At 49.2% G+C, this 16,655-nt stretch overlaps 1 protein-coding gene across 2 annotated transcripts; it reads left to right on the top strand.

The window, feature by feature from the left end:
* The first annotated feature begins 4,901 nt into the window (after positions 1–4,901).
* On the top strand, positions 4,902–12,579 carry SLC30A2 (solute carrier family 30 member 2). 2 transcript variants are annotated; one of them, XM_003415406.4, is made up of 8 exons: positions 4,902–4,951; positions 5,647–5,867; positions 6,581–6,727; positions 7,417–7,570; positions 8,342–8,516; positions 9,280–9,385; positions 10,535–10,669; positions 11,962–12,579. In XM_003415406.4, the coding sequence occupies exons 1-8, from the start codon at positions 4,902–4,904 to the stop codon at positions 12,105–12,107; spliced, it is 1,134 nt and encodes a 377-aa protein (XP_003415454.1). In that variant the 3' UTR covers positions 12,108–12,579. The 2 variants fall into 2 exon arrangements, with proteins under 2 accessions (XP_003415454.1, XP_003415455.1); XM_003415407.3 differs by lacking the exon at positions 6,581–6,727.
* Positions 12,580–16,655: the final 4,076 nt, after the last annotated feature.

Raw genomic sequence — 16,655 nt, 5'->3', positions numbered from 1 at the left:
ATGATCTTCATGTGGCTTGGCTTCATGTGGCTTCTCTGCTTGCTTGTTTAATCTCTTTTAAAATATCTCAAAAAGATTGACTCAAGACACACCCTACACTAATCCTGCCTCATTAAGGCAACAAAGACAACCAATTCCCAAATGGGATTACAACCACAGGCATGTTGTTGTTAGGTGCCATCAAGTTAGTTCCAATTCATAGTTACCCCATGTACAAGACAAGGAGACACTGCCTGGTCCTGCACCATCCTCATAATCATTGTTATGCTTGAGTCCATCATTACATCCATTTTGTCAATCCATCTCCTTGAGGGTCTTTTCTTTTGCTGATGCTCTACATTAGCAAGCACAATGTCCTTCTCCAGGGACTGGTCCCTCCTGATAATATGTCCAAAGTATGTGAGATGAAATCTTGCTATCCTTGCTTCTAAGGAGCATTCTGGCTGTACTTCTTCTAAGACAGATTTGTTTGTTATTCTAGCAGTCAATATTCTTCACCAACACTGTAATTCAAAGGCATCAATTCTTTTTTGGTCTTCCCTATTCATTGTCCAGCTTTCACGTGCATATATACAGGCATAGAGGTTAAGATTTACAACACATATTTTCGGAGACACAATTCAATCCATAAGTCACTATCCTGTGTTTTTTTGATAACCACACACTTGGTTTTCTTTAGTTTTATCTCCCAAAGTCTCCTCCCATAGAACTATGAAAGAATTTGAGGCCAGAAAGAGAGAGGCCTAAATGACAAGTCAAGAATCTAATCCACGTCCTGTCTCTAGATTGCTTCTCCAGGTTACTGATTACCTGGGAAACAAGCATCTCAATAGCTTGTAACTTAACTGGGGGAGGGAGAGGACAGTCAAGGCTCTGTAATCAGCTAAAGCTTAAATTCCAAGACAATATCTAATTGCAAATAAGGGTATCTCTACTGTGCCATCTAAAGGATTCTCCAGTCCTTGCAAAGCAGAACACTTAAGGGTGATAAATATGGCTTTTGATCAATGTGCTTCCCTTAACATCATGCTGGAGAGAGGAACTGGCTTCAAAGGGGGCTATTCCAATGAATCCTAAATACAGTTCCATAGACTACTGCAAAAAAAATCACCAGGGAAGTTTTATTTTATTTCCAAACTTTTAATTGTGGAATATTTCAAACATATTATAAAATAGAGAGAATAGTATAATGCACCCCCATGTACCCATCGCTTGGTTTCAACAGTTTGACACATCATCAATCTTGGTTCTTCTATAGTCTTACCCACTCACCCCACTGGGATTATTTTAAGGAAAGTCCCAGACAGCATATCATTTATCCTTCAATACTTTAGATAACTGTTCTTTTAAAAAATCATAACAACTATACCATAAAATGGGCCCTGGGTGGCACAAATGTTTAAGCACTCAACTATTAGCTGAAAGGTTAGCAGTTCAAACCCACCTAGAGGCACCTAAGAACACTGGCCTGGAGATCTGCTTCTGAAAATTTACAGCCTTGAAAACCCTATGGAGCAGTTCTACTCTGCACACATGGGGTCACCATGAGTTGGAATTGACTCCACGTCAACTAACAACATACCATAAGAAATGAACAATAATTCCACAATAGCGTCAAACACAGAGAAGGATTTTTCAGATACAGATTCCCAGGCTCCACTCCAGACCTACTGAATGAATCATTGGGCTCTAATTGTGGAATGAGGGAATATTATGTATATTTTCAAGTAACAATGTTCAGGTGATGCTGAGATCTGGGAATTGCTAGCCATTCTGTGTAGGACCTACTGGGCATCTTTGGAGAAGCCAAGTATATAATACAAATAGATCTGGTATTTTTCAGTATACTGAAGTCTTGACTAAATAACTTTTTGGTCAGTTGAACTCTTGCAAATCCACTGTAATGAATCATGGGAAAATATTAATTTAAAAGAAATCTTAAATATTTTTTCTTAATGAATGTACGTAGCTGGATTCAATTTATAAATTTGAATTTTTTTTTTTTTTTGGAGAATTTATGATGTCCCTTGCATTAAGGGGTACAAGAGGGACATATGCTTATAAAGCATAACTATTTTTCCCTCAAGTAGGTTGTAAGAGAGGGTTCTGAGTATAGGGCAGAGTTTGAAACTATAACATGTGACTGAGATTGTCCAGTAAAAACTCCTCCTGGGAGCAGAAGCCACCTCGGTCCCTCTCCTCTGATTAAATGACCAACCCACCACCCATCTGTCAGCTTATACTGTGGTGGGTTGCATGTTGCTGTGAAGCTTGAAGTTAGGTGACCAGTATTTCAGATACCAGCAGGGTCACCCATTGCGGAGCTTCTAGGCTAAGACAAACTAGGAAGAAAGGCCAGGTGATCTACTTCTGAAAATTAGCCAATGAAAACCCCATGGATCACAACAGAATATTGCCCAATATAGGGCTGGAAGATGAACCTCCCCAGGTTGGAAGGAATTCTGTCTTCGTCATCTAGTGCTGCTAGAACAGAAATACCACAAGGGGATGGCTTTAACAAAAAGAAATTTATTCTCTCACTGTCTAGTAGGTTACAAGTCTAAATTCAGGGCATCAGCTCCAGAGGAAGGCGTTTTCTCTCTGTTGGCTCTGGAGGAAGGTCCTTGTCATCAGTCTTCCATTGGTCTGGGAGCATCTCAGTGCAGGAACCTCAGGTCCAAAGGACACGCTCTGCTCCAGGCGCTGCTTTCTTGGTGGTGAGGTCCCCAACTCTCTGCTTGCTTCTCTTTCCTTTTATCTCTTGAGAGAGAAAAGGTGGCTCAGGCCACACCCCAGGGAAACTCCCTTTACTTTGGATCAGGGAGGTGACCTGAGAAAGGGTGGTGTTACAATCCCACCCTAATCCTCTCAACATAAAATTACACTCACAAATGGAGGGCAACCTACAGAATACTGGGAATCATGGCCTAACCATGTTAATACACACATTTTTGGGGGGACATAATTCAATCCATGACACACTCAAAATACAGTGGCTGCAATAGACTCAAGCATCCCAACAGTGGTGAAGATGGTGCAGGACCAGGCACTGTTTCATTCTGTTTTACTTGGGTTGCCTTGAGCCGGAGCCAACTTCTCAGGAGCAAATAACAACATACTAGTTTACTTCTTTATTCCAGTCCAGTCGGTGCTCAGAGCTGAGTTAAAATGTAATGGAAATACAAGATACATCCCTGTCCTTAAAGAGTTTATATAATTTAGTGGGAAGGTATATCTGAGACCTCCTTACTCAAATGTTACTGTGCTGAAAATTCTCTGCGAATATTGTAAATATGCTGACTCCATCCCCAGATTCCTACTCTACACACCTAGAGATTCTGATTCAGGTGGTCTCAGGTGAGGACCTGCAACTTTTATTTTAGTACCTTCTCTAGGTCATGCTGAGTCTGCTGGTCCTTCAGTTGTACTTTAAGAAATTCAGGAAGCCCAAGGGAAAGGTTTTGCACCTTGTCTCTGACTAAGATGGCTCCAGTGGGCGGAGTGACTGACGGATCCCCCTCCTTTTCCCCAGTGGTGTAGGAATGCGACCTGAGTCCACTCTTCTCTCTGTGGAGGGCCACATCCGCCAAGGCTTGGTCCTCGTGACAAGGAAGGACACTTACGATAATGGGGCGATTGGTTAGGGAGGTTACCAACTTGAATCTCTTTCTATACAGAAGGCACCTGTTAGAGGCCAGTGTCCGGCGCACAAGCTCCCGAACCCTCAGGAATCTCCCTGGGAGAATGCTCTTTCAAGCCGGTGGGGCCTAAGCCTGCTAATTCTCCCGCGGTACCACAACCCGTGGTCGAAGTACAGCACGTTCTACCTGTGTCTGCCTGGTGTTTGTATGCTGCGCTTCCTGGGGCTCCTGTAAGCTGCTGTCCCAGAGAGGGGAAGTAGTGACGGTGGGGGTGATACTGCTGGTGGAGCGCGACACTGCTCTTTGTATGTAGGAGTGGAAATAAAGCCAGTCCTCACCTGATCTGAGCCTGCAGGAGGGGAGTGGCAAGGACGGGTCTGTCAGTCCCAACCAGCCCTAAGGAGGGACGTTGCCTCCAGTGTGAGGGAAGAGGCATACCCCTGCCCCTAGGAGCCCCCTAGTCTGAGGGGAAGACCAAAAGTGGGGAAATATGATCAAGCCTGAGCAGCCTCTAGTCTGAAGGTGGAAAAGGATCAAGCCCACAGGAGTCTCTCGTGTGTATGGGGGCGGGAGGGAGACAGAACCCTAGCCTCAGGAGCCCCTATTCCGAGGTGAGGAGCCACATTCCCGCCCTCCGAGAACCCAAAGGGGATTTGTACAGACCAGGGTCCGAGAACTTTTTCGTGGGATGAGACCAGCCCGGCGGAGGAGAGTGGGCTCAGCACTCGCCCAGCACTAACTCAGTAACACTCAACCGCAGAGCTGGGCCCAGGCAGCCGGGCTTTTCGTCACAGACCAGGTTGGCTTCTCTGGCCACGTGGGCGCAGGGGACGGCTGTTCGGGGGCAACGCCTGGGCGCCTTTTGCAGCCGATCATCCCCTCCCCCTTCCCTGCAGGCTTTTGCACACGACGCGCCGCGGGCCGCTTCACACGGGGTGGTGGGGCAGGATAAAGCAGGGCAGGTGCGGGGCGCAGCGGCCCGGGCGGAGAGCGAGAGCGCTGCGCTGGAGCCGGGAGTGCAGCGGCTTGGCCCGGGACGACTAAGGCACCGGCGGGCGCGCGGCGGAGCCGGCGGCTGGGGGCGCACACGCCTGGGTGGCGGGAGCGGGCACGCGGGGCCCTCCCGGCTGGTGGGTTTCGAATTCTCCCAGCAGGTGGCTGCGCGCGCGCTGCGGAGTGTCCGTAGCGCAACTTTGAGGCACACTCGGCGGGGCGGCTGGCGCTCGGCGGCAGGACCCAGCGCGGGGCGCGTGGTGCCACATGGAGGCCACAGAGAAGCAGCATCTGTTGGACGCCAGGCCTGAAGCTCGGTAAGGCGGGAGCCTGGGGAGGAGCGGGAGTTTGCGCGGCATCAGATGCACCTCCTCGTTAGCCATCCTGGCAGTTTTGGCGGCATCTTGAACTGGGATCACGCAGGAAGGATGGGGTGAGGTGGGCGAATGGGGAAATCGAACGTGATCCCGGGGATCATACCTTCCTTGAGGCCGAGCGCAGACCCTGACCCCAGCCGGCCAAGGGAGAGGGGAGAGTGGGCTGCTCGGAGCCCCGCCCCTGGCTCAGCACTTTGCTCCCTGGCAGCCCTGCCCTGGGGAGGCGCTGTGCCCCCAAGTGCGCGGAAGAGGGAGGGGAAAAGGGAGGGAAGGTCTGCGCTTCTCCCCGAAGTCTGAGCTCTGCTCCTTCTCCAAGCTCCGCTCGGGTGAACCAGCCCAGCCCCTTGGCCAGTTCCCAAAGTATTCCGCTTCCTCCAGGCCCAGAAAGGGATAGAGGAAGAGTAACCGCACAGGCCAAGGCCCCCAAGACTCCTGCGCTGGCCATTCCCCCAGTCTTTCCTTCCCCAGCTCTGTCTTCTCACCTTCTCCTCATTCCTCAGGGACTGTCAGAGGTCAATGCCATCCTCTGCATGTGTCCAATGGAGACACCAAGGCCCACAGCAAGCTGGGGCAGAGTCAGGCCTCCTTGCCCCATCACAGAGCTGAATCTCCTCTCTCCCTCCCTCTCTGGCCAGGTCATACATGGGATCTGTACGGCAGGATGGGGCTGGCTGGATCCCTCTGCCCCAGCGTGGCCTAGACTTGCAGGCCATTGAGCTGGCCGTCCAGAGCAACCACTACTGCCATGCTCAGAATGATCCTGGCAGCCACTACGACCCCAAGAAGGAGCGAGCTCGGAGCCAGCTCTATGTGGCCTCTGCCATCTGCCTGGTGTTCATGATTGGGGAAGTTGTTGGTAAGAACTTCTGTGCTAATTAAGTGAAGTAAGGGCATGGACTGGATGATCCAAAAGACTTTTCTCCTGGATTTTCCCAGTAACATTAATAGCCTCATTTATTGAACACTCACTGTGTTAAGCCCTTTATATACACACTATCTCATGCAGTCTTCACAACTCATGCTGTCTGTCATATGGGTGCTCTTTTCCCTATTTTAGGGAAGAGGAAACTGAGGCAGGTTATGGGTCAGCAACTTGCCCAAGATTACACACAACTAGTAGGAAAGGGAGGGCCTGAATGCCTAGGAGAGAGCATTTACTGAGTACCTATTACGTTTTTGGAGCCTTGGTGACGCTGTGGTTAAGCATTTGGCTGCCAACCAAAAGGTCAGCAGTTCAAATCCACCAGCTGCTCCTTGGAAACCGTATGGGGCAAGTCTACTCTGTATTATAGGGTTGCTATGACTTGGAATTAACTTAACAGCAACGGGTTTACCATGCTTTTCATCCTCTAAGTAGATGTTATTATCCCCATTTTGTGGATGTGGATGTTGAGGCTCAGAGAGTAAGTCACTTGCCCAAGGTCACACAGCTAATGGGTAGAGAGGTCTCAAACTCAGTGTGTCTGTCTCCAGAGTCTGTGGTCTCTCCATTGCACACATAGTCTGGGGGGGGTTGGCTCCTTGGGGAGCTGATGAGGACCTTCCATCCTTATGGCTCTTCCCATGTAGGTGGGTACCTGGCACATAGCTTGGCGATAATGACCGATGCAGCCCACCTGCTCACTGACTTTGCCAGCATGCTTATCAGCCTCTTCTCCCTCTGGTTGTCCTCCTGGCCGGCCACCAAGACCATGAACTTCGGCTGGCAGCGAGCTGGTGAGGGCCCTGGTCAGGCTGGAGATGGACTTGGGGGAGGGGACAGGTCAGTACCTGGATTCTCAGGTGGCTGCAATTGGTGGAGCCCTGAATGAGGCCAGGAGGGTGACCTGGGTGGAGGAAGAGGATGTCAACCCTGGTCTCTGTCCTGAGGGAATTCCCAGTCTGTAGGGAAGGAGAGATCACATTCCTGAGAAGTACAACAGCCAACTTCAAAAACATATGACTATGGCATTAATCCTGTATGGAACTCTATGGATCAGCTCTAGGGGGAGGGCAAGGTCAGCAAAGCCTTCTGGAAGATACAGGCTTTAAACCTTCTTTAATTCACCTCTGGGCTGCATTGTCATTTTCCTCTTGGAGATGGTCCAGCCTCTCCTTAGAAGCCTCAGTTTGCCAGCTGACCAATACATATATATTTTAATAAGTCCTTTTTTTTTTTTTTAAACATGTCAAACAAAATAGTTTGACCCAAGTGACTTCTTAAGTCCCTTCTAGCTCTGATGTCCTCAGCTATATGAGTAGTAGGGTGAGGTGCAATGTGCCACCTGTACCCTCAGCAGAGTCCAGGGGCACCCAGGCCCTGACTTTGCATTCTGGGGTGAGGGAGGTCATGGAGGGAAGGGGAGGCTCCCTCAGCCCTAGGGCCACACGCTGAGGTTGGTATTGGGGGTCTGGTTCTTCCTCAGAGATCCTGGGAGCCCTGCTGTCTGTGCTGTCCATCTGGGTGGTGACCGGGGTGCTGGTGTACCTGGCGGTGGAGCGGCTAATCTCTGGGGACTATGAGATTGAGGGGGGGACCATGCTGATCACATCGGGCTGTGCAGTGGCTGTAAACATCATGTGAGTGTGGCTTCAGTTACCCCACAGTCCCCTTTCCCCCCACCTTTCACACACACACCCATGTGCCCACTCTTGGTGGAAGGAGGCCATGCCACAGTCCAGCGGCCATGCCAGAAATTCCCCGGTGATCTGAGCTCTGGCACCTTGGACACCTGGGTCCTGTTTTAGGCCTAGCCCAAGGCCTTTTGGAGCTGCAATCTGGGCCACCATCAATTCCCTTCCCTCCCTTCCCCCATACATGTCAGTAAATAACCTTGGAGGCTTCATACCTGAAGAGGGGGAAGGGGAATCTATTACCTGCAGGAACAGATGTCTCTGGGCCAGAATCAAATCCAAGTCCTTTCAAGCTGATGTTCCTGAAATTAGTCTCTGTGAGTAGCAGTGGTGTGCACAGCATTGGTGTCTCACTGAGACTCTTTCTCTCCCTTGCTCAGTGGCCTTGGGCGAGCTACTTCCTGTCTCTAGGCCTCAGCTTCCCCATCTGTGACATGCGGTGGAGAGGGGACTAGATGGCCTCCTATGTGCCCTTCTGCTCTGAGATTCGGTACTGGGCCAGCAGTGTGCTCACACTCAGCCTGGCACTGGGGCTGAGCCCTTTCTCCTGTGGGACTTTGAAGCAAGGCCATGTTGGCTGGGCCACTCACATGGCCAAAGGGATCCCACAGAGTCTGGGATGGGGAGGGTGTTTTTGCCCCGCAGGAAGGCCAGCCATAATGGCGGCCTGTACCTGCTACCTCAGTGAATCACTCAGTCCTGTCTCCATTTCTGTAGAATGGGGCTGATCCTTCACCAATCTGACCATGGGCACAGCCACGGCCACAGCCACAGCCACAATACCAGTGAGCAGCAGCAGAACCCCAGTGTCCGAGCTGCCTTTGTCCATGTGATTGGGGACTTTATGCAGAGCTTGGGCGTCTTGGTGGCAGCCTATATTTTATACTTCAAGGTCAGAGCTGGGGGCAGAGGGAGGTAGGCTGGGGAGCAGGAGGCTGTAGATTGTCTGGGGACTCCTCTCTGCACTGGACCCTTACCCAATTCCAGCCCCCTCCCAGCTCTGGGGACACAGGTCGGGAGAGGGAATGAACTAGCATTTATTCAACACCTACCAAGTGTTAGCACTTGAGATCTTCATGACAACCCTGAATGATATGGATGGTGGTGTTTTCTGCAGCTCAGAGAGGTTCAGTGCCTTGCTCAGTGTCACACAGCTAGTAAGTTGTAGAGTCAGACTCAAACCCAGGACTGTGTGGTACCAAAGCCCTGGGCATCGCGCATCATGTAGATATTGAGGAAACAGCAGGCATTGGAGTCAGGCCTGAATTTGAAGCCTGGCTCCACCCCTTGCTAGCTATGGGACATTGAGCAAGCCATTTCCTCTTCTTGAGCCTCAATTTCCCCATCTGTAAGTGAGGGCATTGAACTGAATGGTGTCTAAGGTCCCTTTTAGCTCTGTCCATGCCTTAGCCCCTTGAGCAAGGAGCCCCTTGACTGTGCCTTACCTTGTGCTGTGGTCTGCCTGCCTGTTCTTCAGGACATGGAATAAAGGACAGAGAACTGGGAGCAGGGCCAGGGTGAGGCTGGTGTCCAGCCTGCAGAGAGAGCCCCTCTCCCTGCCACTGTGCGGACTGGGAGGGGAGAAGGGAAGCTGGAGTATTACGTGGTGGGCCCCAGCTTTGCCTTCCCCTATTTCTTCCCCTATTTATTATTAGCCGGAGTACAAGTACGTAGACCCTATCTGCACCTTCCTCTTCTCCATCCTCGTCCTGGGGACGACCTTGACCATCTTGAGAGATGTGATCCTGGTGCTGATGGAAGGTAACCTGGGCTTTGGACTCTTTTTTGCTCTTGGCTCTCTAGGTCTTATCGCCCTCAACTTAAGGTGTGTTCGAGAATTCCGGCACATTGGTGACAGAACCATGGTCTGGAGTCTGGCATAGGCTGGAAACCTTCTGGGACCCCAAGCCAATGTTGGCATCAATCTAGGTCCTGAGGTTGGGCACTTCCTGGAAATGTACCCTGGTCTATGCCTTCCCTTCCCCAGCCGCTAGCCCCAAGAGTGCCACTTCCCCTGTTGGGATGCATCCTCCTGCCTAGTCAGGTAGGCTCTGGGTAATATCTGTGGCACCTGGCACTCAGCTTTCCCCATACACCTTCTCAGCCTCCCCAGCCTTTCCTCAGGCAGAGGGAGGGGGCAAGGATTACGCTTCCCATTGCACAGAGGGGCAGACTGAGGCTCAGAAAAGGACAATCAGTCTTGGGCAAGGCAACTGAATCCACTCCCAGCTCAGGCCTTTTCCACAACATCTGAGGGACCAGACTATGTCCCTGCCTTGGGAGGACATGGCTGGGATTTGAGGGGGTTGCTCAGTAATGGAGAATGGCCTGCACTGAGTGACCACACTCATTCCCCTTTTCTTGTGCCTGAAGGTCTTCAGTCTTGGGTCAGGGTCATGGGTCTCTGTGTGGCCAGGATCAGACTGGAGTTGGGTATTGGTCTGGGGTCAGCAGGAGTGTCTGGCTGCAGGTCAGAGCTTTTTCTGCAAGAATCTGATTGACCCAGATAACAGTGATGGTGATGATGTTGGTATTGTTGACGAGGCCCAGGGATTCCAAGGTTCCCTTCTTTCCTTTTCTTTCATTCAAAGACAATTTACTGAGCACCTACTATGGGTCAGGCACTGTTCTAGGCACAACTCCAGCTCTCACGGAGTTTCCGTTTTAAAAGGGGAGACAGAAAATAAACAAATTCACAAATACGATCATTGCAGACAGTGTTAAGTGTGAAGAGTAAAATACAACAGGGTGATATGATGGAGAGTTTGGGAGGTGGGAGCAACATTAGATCAGGTGGTCAAAGAAGTCTTCTCTGAGGAAGTAACATTTAGGACCAGGAGCCAGCTCTGCACAGATGGGATGGATAGGAGGGCCCAGTCTCCTTCCAGCCTCTGTCTTTGCTCTCCTCAGGGACCCCCAAGGGCGTGGACTTCACAGCTGTGCGGGATCTGCTGCTGTCGGTGGAGGGGGTGGAAGCCTTGCACAGCCTGCATATCTGGGCGCTGACCGTGGCCCAGCCTGTCCTGTCTGTCCACATTGCCATTGGTGAGTGGCCGGGGACACCTGGGGCTGGGGCTGCGGTGAAGGGAAGAGACAGCCAATGGATTAGGGCCTTCCTCCGTGGGTCAGCTGGTCCCAGATGCTTGCATTGCCCAGGTACTGAATCTGGCACCATGCTGAGTATTAACAGGCACTATTTCATTTGATCCTCAAAATCCCATTTATAGATGAAGAAACCAAGGGTGAGGTAGGTGTGGGAAGTCATTTGCTCAGGTTTTTACAGCTAATAAGTGGCAGAAGAAGGCAGATTCCCAGCCCCAAGGCCAAGGCTTTTCCGGCTTTCAGGGTCTCGCTGGGTCTGCGGACTGAGGGTTGCCTGGTGGGGGAGGGAAATCTGGGGGCTTCCTTTTATTTCATGACCAAGTATATTTTATTCCAAAAATAGCAGACAGTTTAATATCAGCAAATCTACTATGGAAGGAGGAGCCTTCATTCTTCCTCTAGTAAACTGATATTTTAGGAAAATTTATCTGAGAAAATCTTGTCAAACTAGGATCCAGTTATTAACATTTTGCCCTACGTGCCTCATCACATATCTCTCCATTCACATAGGTGGGTATATGGGCGTTCAGTGTAACATATCTTTCAATTTTCTTTCTTTCTTTTTTCCTGGGGGTTTCTTTTTTTTTTTTTAACTTCTATTGTGCTTTAAGTAAAAGTTTACAAATCGAGTCAGTCTCTCATACAAAAATTTATATACACCTTGCTATGTACTCCTAATTGGCTCTCCCCGTCATGAGACAGCACACTCCTTCCCTCCACTCTCTATTTTCGTGTCCATTTGGCCAGCTTCTGACCCCCTCTGCCTTCTCATCTCCCCTCCAGACAGGAGCTGCCCACATAGTCCCGTGTGTCTACTTGAGCCAAGAAGCTCACTCCTCACCAGTATCATTTTCTGTCTTATAGCCCAGTCTAATCCCTGTCTGAAGAATTGGCTTTGGGAATAGCTCCTGTCTTGGGCTAACAGAAGGTCGGGGGACCATGACCTCTGGGGTCCTTCTAGTCTCAGTCAGATCAGATCGCTAAGTCTGGGCTTTTTATGAGAATTTGGGGTCTGCATCCCACTGCTCTCCTCCTCCCTCAGGGGTTCTCTGTTGCATTCCCTGTCAGGGCAGTCGTCAGTTGTTCCTGGGGGTTTCTTGATGTCCATGGTCCCCTTTCCTGTTCTGCTGGGGGTGAGGGTAGGGTATGAGGCTGGAGCTGCCGATTTCTCCTGAGGGAACAAGGGTGAGTAAACAGTTCTGGTGTCTCCCCTGGTGTGTCCTCCTGGCCCCCAGCTCAGAACGCAGATGCCCAGGCTGTGCTGAAGGCGGCCAGCACCCGGCTCCAGGGGAAGTTCCATTTCCACACGATGACCATCCAGATTGAGGACTACTCTGAGGACATGAAGGACTGTCAGAAGTGCCAAGGCCCCTCTGACTGACTGCTTGGCCAGGCACCGACTGGGGTATGGACAAGACCTGCAGGTGGCAGGACTGAGTGCCCCAGGCCCAGCCAGGACTTCACTACCCAGGCTGCTTCATAAAACTCCTGACCTCTGCTCCATGTTCAGTGGGGAGCCTTGCCCTACCTTAGGAATGGGGCTCTTCCCCTGCCTCCCCCATCTGACTATGGCCAGCCCGGGGGTGGGGACTTGGCCAGTATAAATCCAGTGTGACCCATTCCTCGAGCTCCTGCGTCAGCTCTTGGTGGGATTGGGTTTGGGCCTAATTCTGAACTAATGCTGTCTTACCCCCCGCAGCAGGCAAGGCAATGGGGCACCTCAATATCCCCTCGCCTGCCTCCCTCATTTCCCATTTCACCCTGCCTAGCCTCTGCCTTATGAATCTGTAATGAATCCCTGGAACAGAGCCCCTTCCTTCTGCCCAAAACAATATGGTTGAAGGAGGCCATGGGGGTTGGGGAGCTGTGAGGACCCCACCCTCTCAATGAGGAGGCAGGGGCACCTGAGACTTACTTGTCTGTGTCTTAGTCACTTCAGTTGTGAGCCCAATGTTCCGTTTTCCTGGAGGGGCCAGGCATCTTACTAGGTAAGACACTGGCTGGGTTTCCTCCTTCCTTATTCCCCCAGCCCAGGAAGCTGGGCCAACACCAAGATGCCCTTGCCACAGGTGGCTGCAGGGGGAGGGAGGGGGCAGGGATTTCAGCGTCGGCCTTGCCCTAACAGCCCTGCAACCCCTGGGCTACTTCTCTTGCCCTGATGGTGTCCCAGGGCTCAGGAGCCTGAAACGGACATGATTGGGCCAGCTCTGTCCTTGGTGTGGCCAGACCTGGTCACAGCCCAGGGATGGAGGACACAGAGGGGCTGGACACAGCCCAGGGACCAACCAGGAGAGGAGACACTGGCTTCCTGGGTGTTGTGTGTGAAGATTCCTGAATTAGAGGGTGGCTTGTGCTTACAAAATGCAAGAAGGCACACCTGTCCTCAGTCTTCCAGAGACAAGAGCCCAGTTATCAGGCAGCCCCAAATATAATGGTCTCTCTGCCCTTATAAGCAAGTTCGTGGGTGGTACAGATGGCTAACACATTTGGCTGCTAACCAAAAGGTTGGAAGTTCAAGTCCACCCAGAGGCACCTTGGGAGAAAGTCTGGCGATCTACTTCTGAAAAATCAGCCACTGAAAACCCTATGGAGTATCACCCAAAGTGATTTATAGATTCAACACAATCCCAATCAAAATTTCAACAGTCTTCTTTATAGACATAGAATAACCAATCCTCAGCTCTATATTAAATGAGAAGAGGCCTTGAATGGCTAAAGCAATGTTGAAAGAGAAAAAGAAAGTAGGAGCACTCATACTTCCTGATCTTAAAACACACTATACAGCTATGGTAATCAAACAGGCTGGTACTGATATAACAATAGAGACATAGTCCAATGGAACAGAATTGAGAGTCTAGGAATAAACACACACATCTATGGTCAACTGATTTTTGACAAGGGTGCTAAGTCCATTCAATGGGGAAAGAAGAGGATCTTCAATAAACAGTGCTGGGAAAATTGAATCTCCACACACAGAAAATGAAACAGGGTCCATGCCTCACACCATACACGAAAACAAATTCAAAATGGATTAAGGACCTAAAAGTGCAACCAAAACGATAAAATTCTTAGCAGAAAAAGCAGGGGCAACACTGTCAGTCCTAGCTTTTAACAATGGATTATCTAATATAATAACAAAAACACAAACAGCAAAAGACAAAATAAATAAATGGGACCTCCTAAAAAGTAAAAACTTCTTTTCATCAAAAGGCTGACAAAAAAGTGAAAAGACTACCGATTGGGAGGATATCTTCGGAAACTATGTATCCCACGAGAATCTAATAATCAAAATATATATACAACTTTGACAACTTAACAAAAGACAAATAACCCAATCATAAAATGGGCAAAGTACTTGAATAGACATTTCACCAAAGAGGACATGGGAATGGCCGCCAAATACGTGAAAAGATACTCAGCATCACTAGAGATGCAAATCAAAACTACAATGAGATACCATTTCACTCCCACTAGGATGGCTAAGATAAAAAAGTAATAATAACAAAAAATAACAAATGTTTGCAAGGATCTGGGGAAATTGGAACCCTTACCCATTGCTGGTGGGAATGCAAAATGGTACCGCCATTGTGAAAAACAAAAACAATGTGGCAGTTCCTCAAAAAACTAAAAATAGAACACGAATTAAAAAAAAAATAGAACATGAATATGACCCAGCAATTCCACTCCTAGGTATTTACCCAAAAGACTTGAAAGCAAAGATTCAAACAGATTTGTACACCAATGTTCATTGCAACACTATTCACAATAGCCGAAAGGTGGAAACAAGCTAAATGCTTCATCAACAGATGAATGGATAAACAAAATATGGTACATACATACAATGGAATACTACTCAGCCAGTAGGAGAAATGAAGTCTTGACACGTGCTACAATGTGGATGGAGCTGGAAGATATTATCTGAGTGAAATAAGTCAATCACAAGAGGACCAATATTTTATGACCTCGCTTATATAAAAGACAAGAAAAGGCAAATATATAGAAAACAAAGTTTATTAGTGGTTACCAGGGATGAGAGGGAGGGGGAAATGGAGGGTTAACGGTAATAAAAATATCTCATTGATTAAGGGTAAGGTTGCACAGCCAATTATCGTAATTGCTGTCAATAAATTGTACACATGTAAAAAAAAGTATGAGAAAATTAATGATTACATGTATATTTATATGTTTTGATTAAAGTAAAATGTTTAAGGAAAAAAGAAAACCCTATGGAGCACAGTTCTACTGTGACACACCAAGGGTTGGCATGAGTCATGATGGCTGATGGGAACCAGATTTGGCCCTTCGGCAAATAGGCCTTTTTATGGCTGTTATCATCTGTACTTCTTGCCATCGTGTGGATTCCGACTCACAGTGGCCCTACAGGACAGAGTAGAACTGGCCCATAGGGTTTCCAAGGAGTGCCTAGGTGGATATGAACCGGTGACCTTTTGGTTAGCAGACGTAGCTCTTAACCACTATGCCACCAGGATTTACCTGTACAAGATAATGTTAATGCGCACTTCAAGAGTTGTTGTGAGGGCTAGAATCAATGTATGTGAACCACCTGGTGGTTGAAGAGTAGTGGTTACTTTTATCATCATCCAGGAAAGAGGGAACTCTGGGGCTCATGGCAGGTGGGCTTCCCAGCCTCCCCATGGACAGCAACAGAATTCAACTTGACTGCCCTGACTCATAGGGGGAAAGGATGTGAGAGAGGTTTCTCACCTTCTCTGAGTTCTCTCTTCCCATCTGTAAAACGACCTCTTTGTGCATTTCCAGGACTGTTGTCAGGGGCTGCCTATGATCTCAGTCAGTGGGTTTGTCAGGCCCTAGAACCTGGAACCTGGAGCATGGACAGGACTTAGGTCTGACAACTAAAATTCTTCAAAGCAATGCTGATCAGTTCCTAGAGAGAATAATCTAACCCTAAAATAACCATAACCCAAAATAACCCACTGCCTTCCAGTCAATTCCACTCATTCTGACCTTATAGGACAGAGTAGAACTGCCCCATAGGGTTTCCAAGGCTGTAATCTTTACAATCTTTATGGAAGCAGACTGCCACATCTTTCTCCCAAGGAGAGGAACCACTGTGCCACTAAAACAAAAAACCAAACCCATTGCTGTCGAGTCAATTCTGACTCATAGCGACCCTATAGGACAGAGAAGAACTGCCCCACAGGGTTTCCAAGGAGCAGCTGGTGGATTCAAACTCCTGACCTTTTGGTTAATAGCCATAGCACTTAACCACTGTGCCACCAGGGCTCCTAAAATAACCATGTTGCTGTTGTTAGGCGCCCTCGAGTCAGTTCCAACTCACAGTGACCCTACATACAACAGAATGAAACACTGCCCGGTCCTGTGCCATCCTCACAATTGTTACGCTTGAGCCCATTGTTGCAGCCACTGTCAATCCATTTCATTGAGGGTCTTTCTCTTTTTTGCTGACACTCTATAATAACTAGGAAAACCGAAACCAAACCCACTGCTGTTGAGTTGATTCTGACTCATAACAGCCCTATAGGACAGAGTAGAACTGCCCTGTAGGGTTTTCAAGGAGCGCCTGGTGGATTAGCACTGCCAACCTTTTGGTTAGCAGCCATGGCTCTTAACCACTACGCCACCAGGGTTTCCATAATAACCATAGAGGTTTTAGTCATAAGCCAATCTGATTCAAGTTGAGCCTGTGTGCCAAGTCGTTACCCCCCCCCCCCCATTTTTACAGTTGAGAAAATGAAGCTTAAAGAGATAACCTTGCTTGCCTGAAGTCACACAGCAAGAGTGAGGTAGGACTGGATTTCTGCTTCATTCCTCTAGGCTTTCTCTCTCCAGCAGGGCTGGGGACCTGCTCTGGGCTGCCTGTTGGTACAGTGTGGGCCCCCGGTGTGTGCCCTCCCCATGGGCAAGGCCATGCCCTGGCTGTTCAGTG

Source organism: Loxodonta africana, chromosome 3 (assembly GCF_030014295.1).
Source record: "Loxodonta africana isolate mLoxAfr1 chromosome 3, mLoxAfr1.hap2, whole genome shotgun sequence".
NCBI classification, from domain to species: Eukaryota; Metazoa; Chordata; class Mammalia; order Proboscidea; family Elephantidae; genus Loxodonta; species Loxodonta africana.
This window is presented reverse-complemented; position numbering and strand designations above follow the sequence as displayed.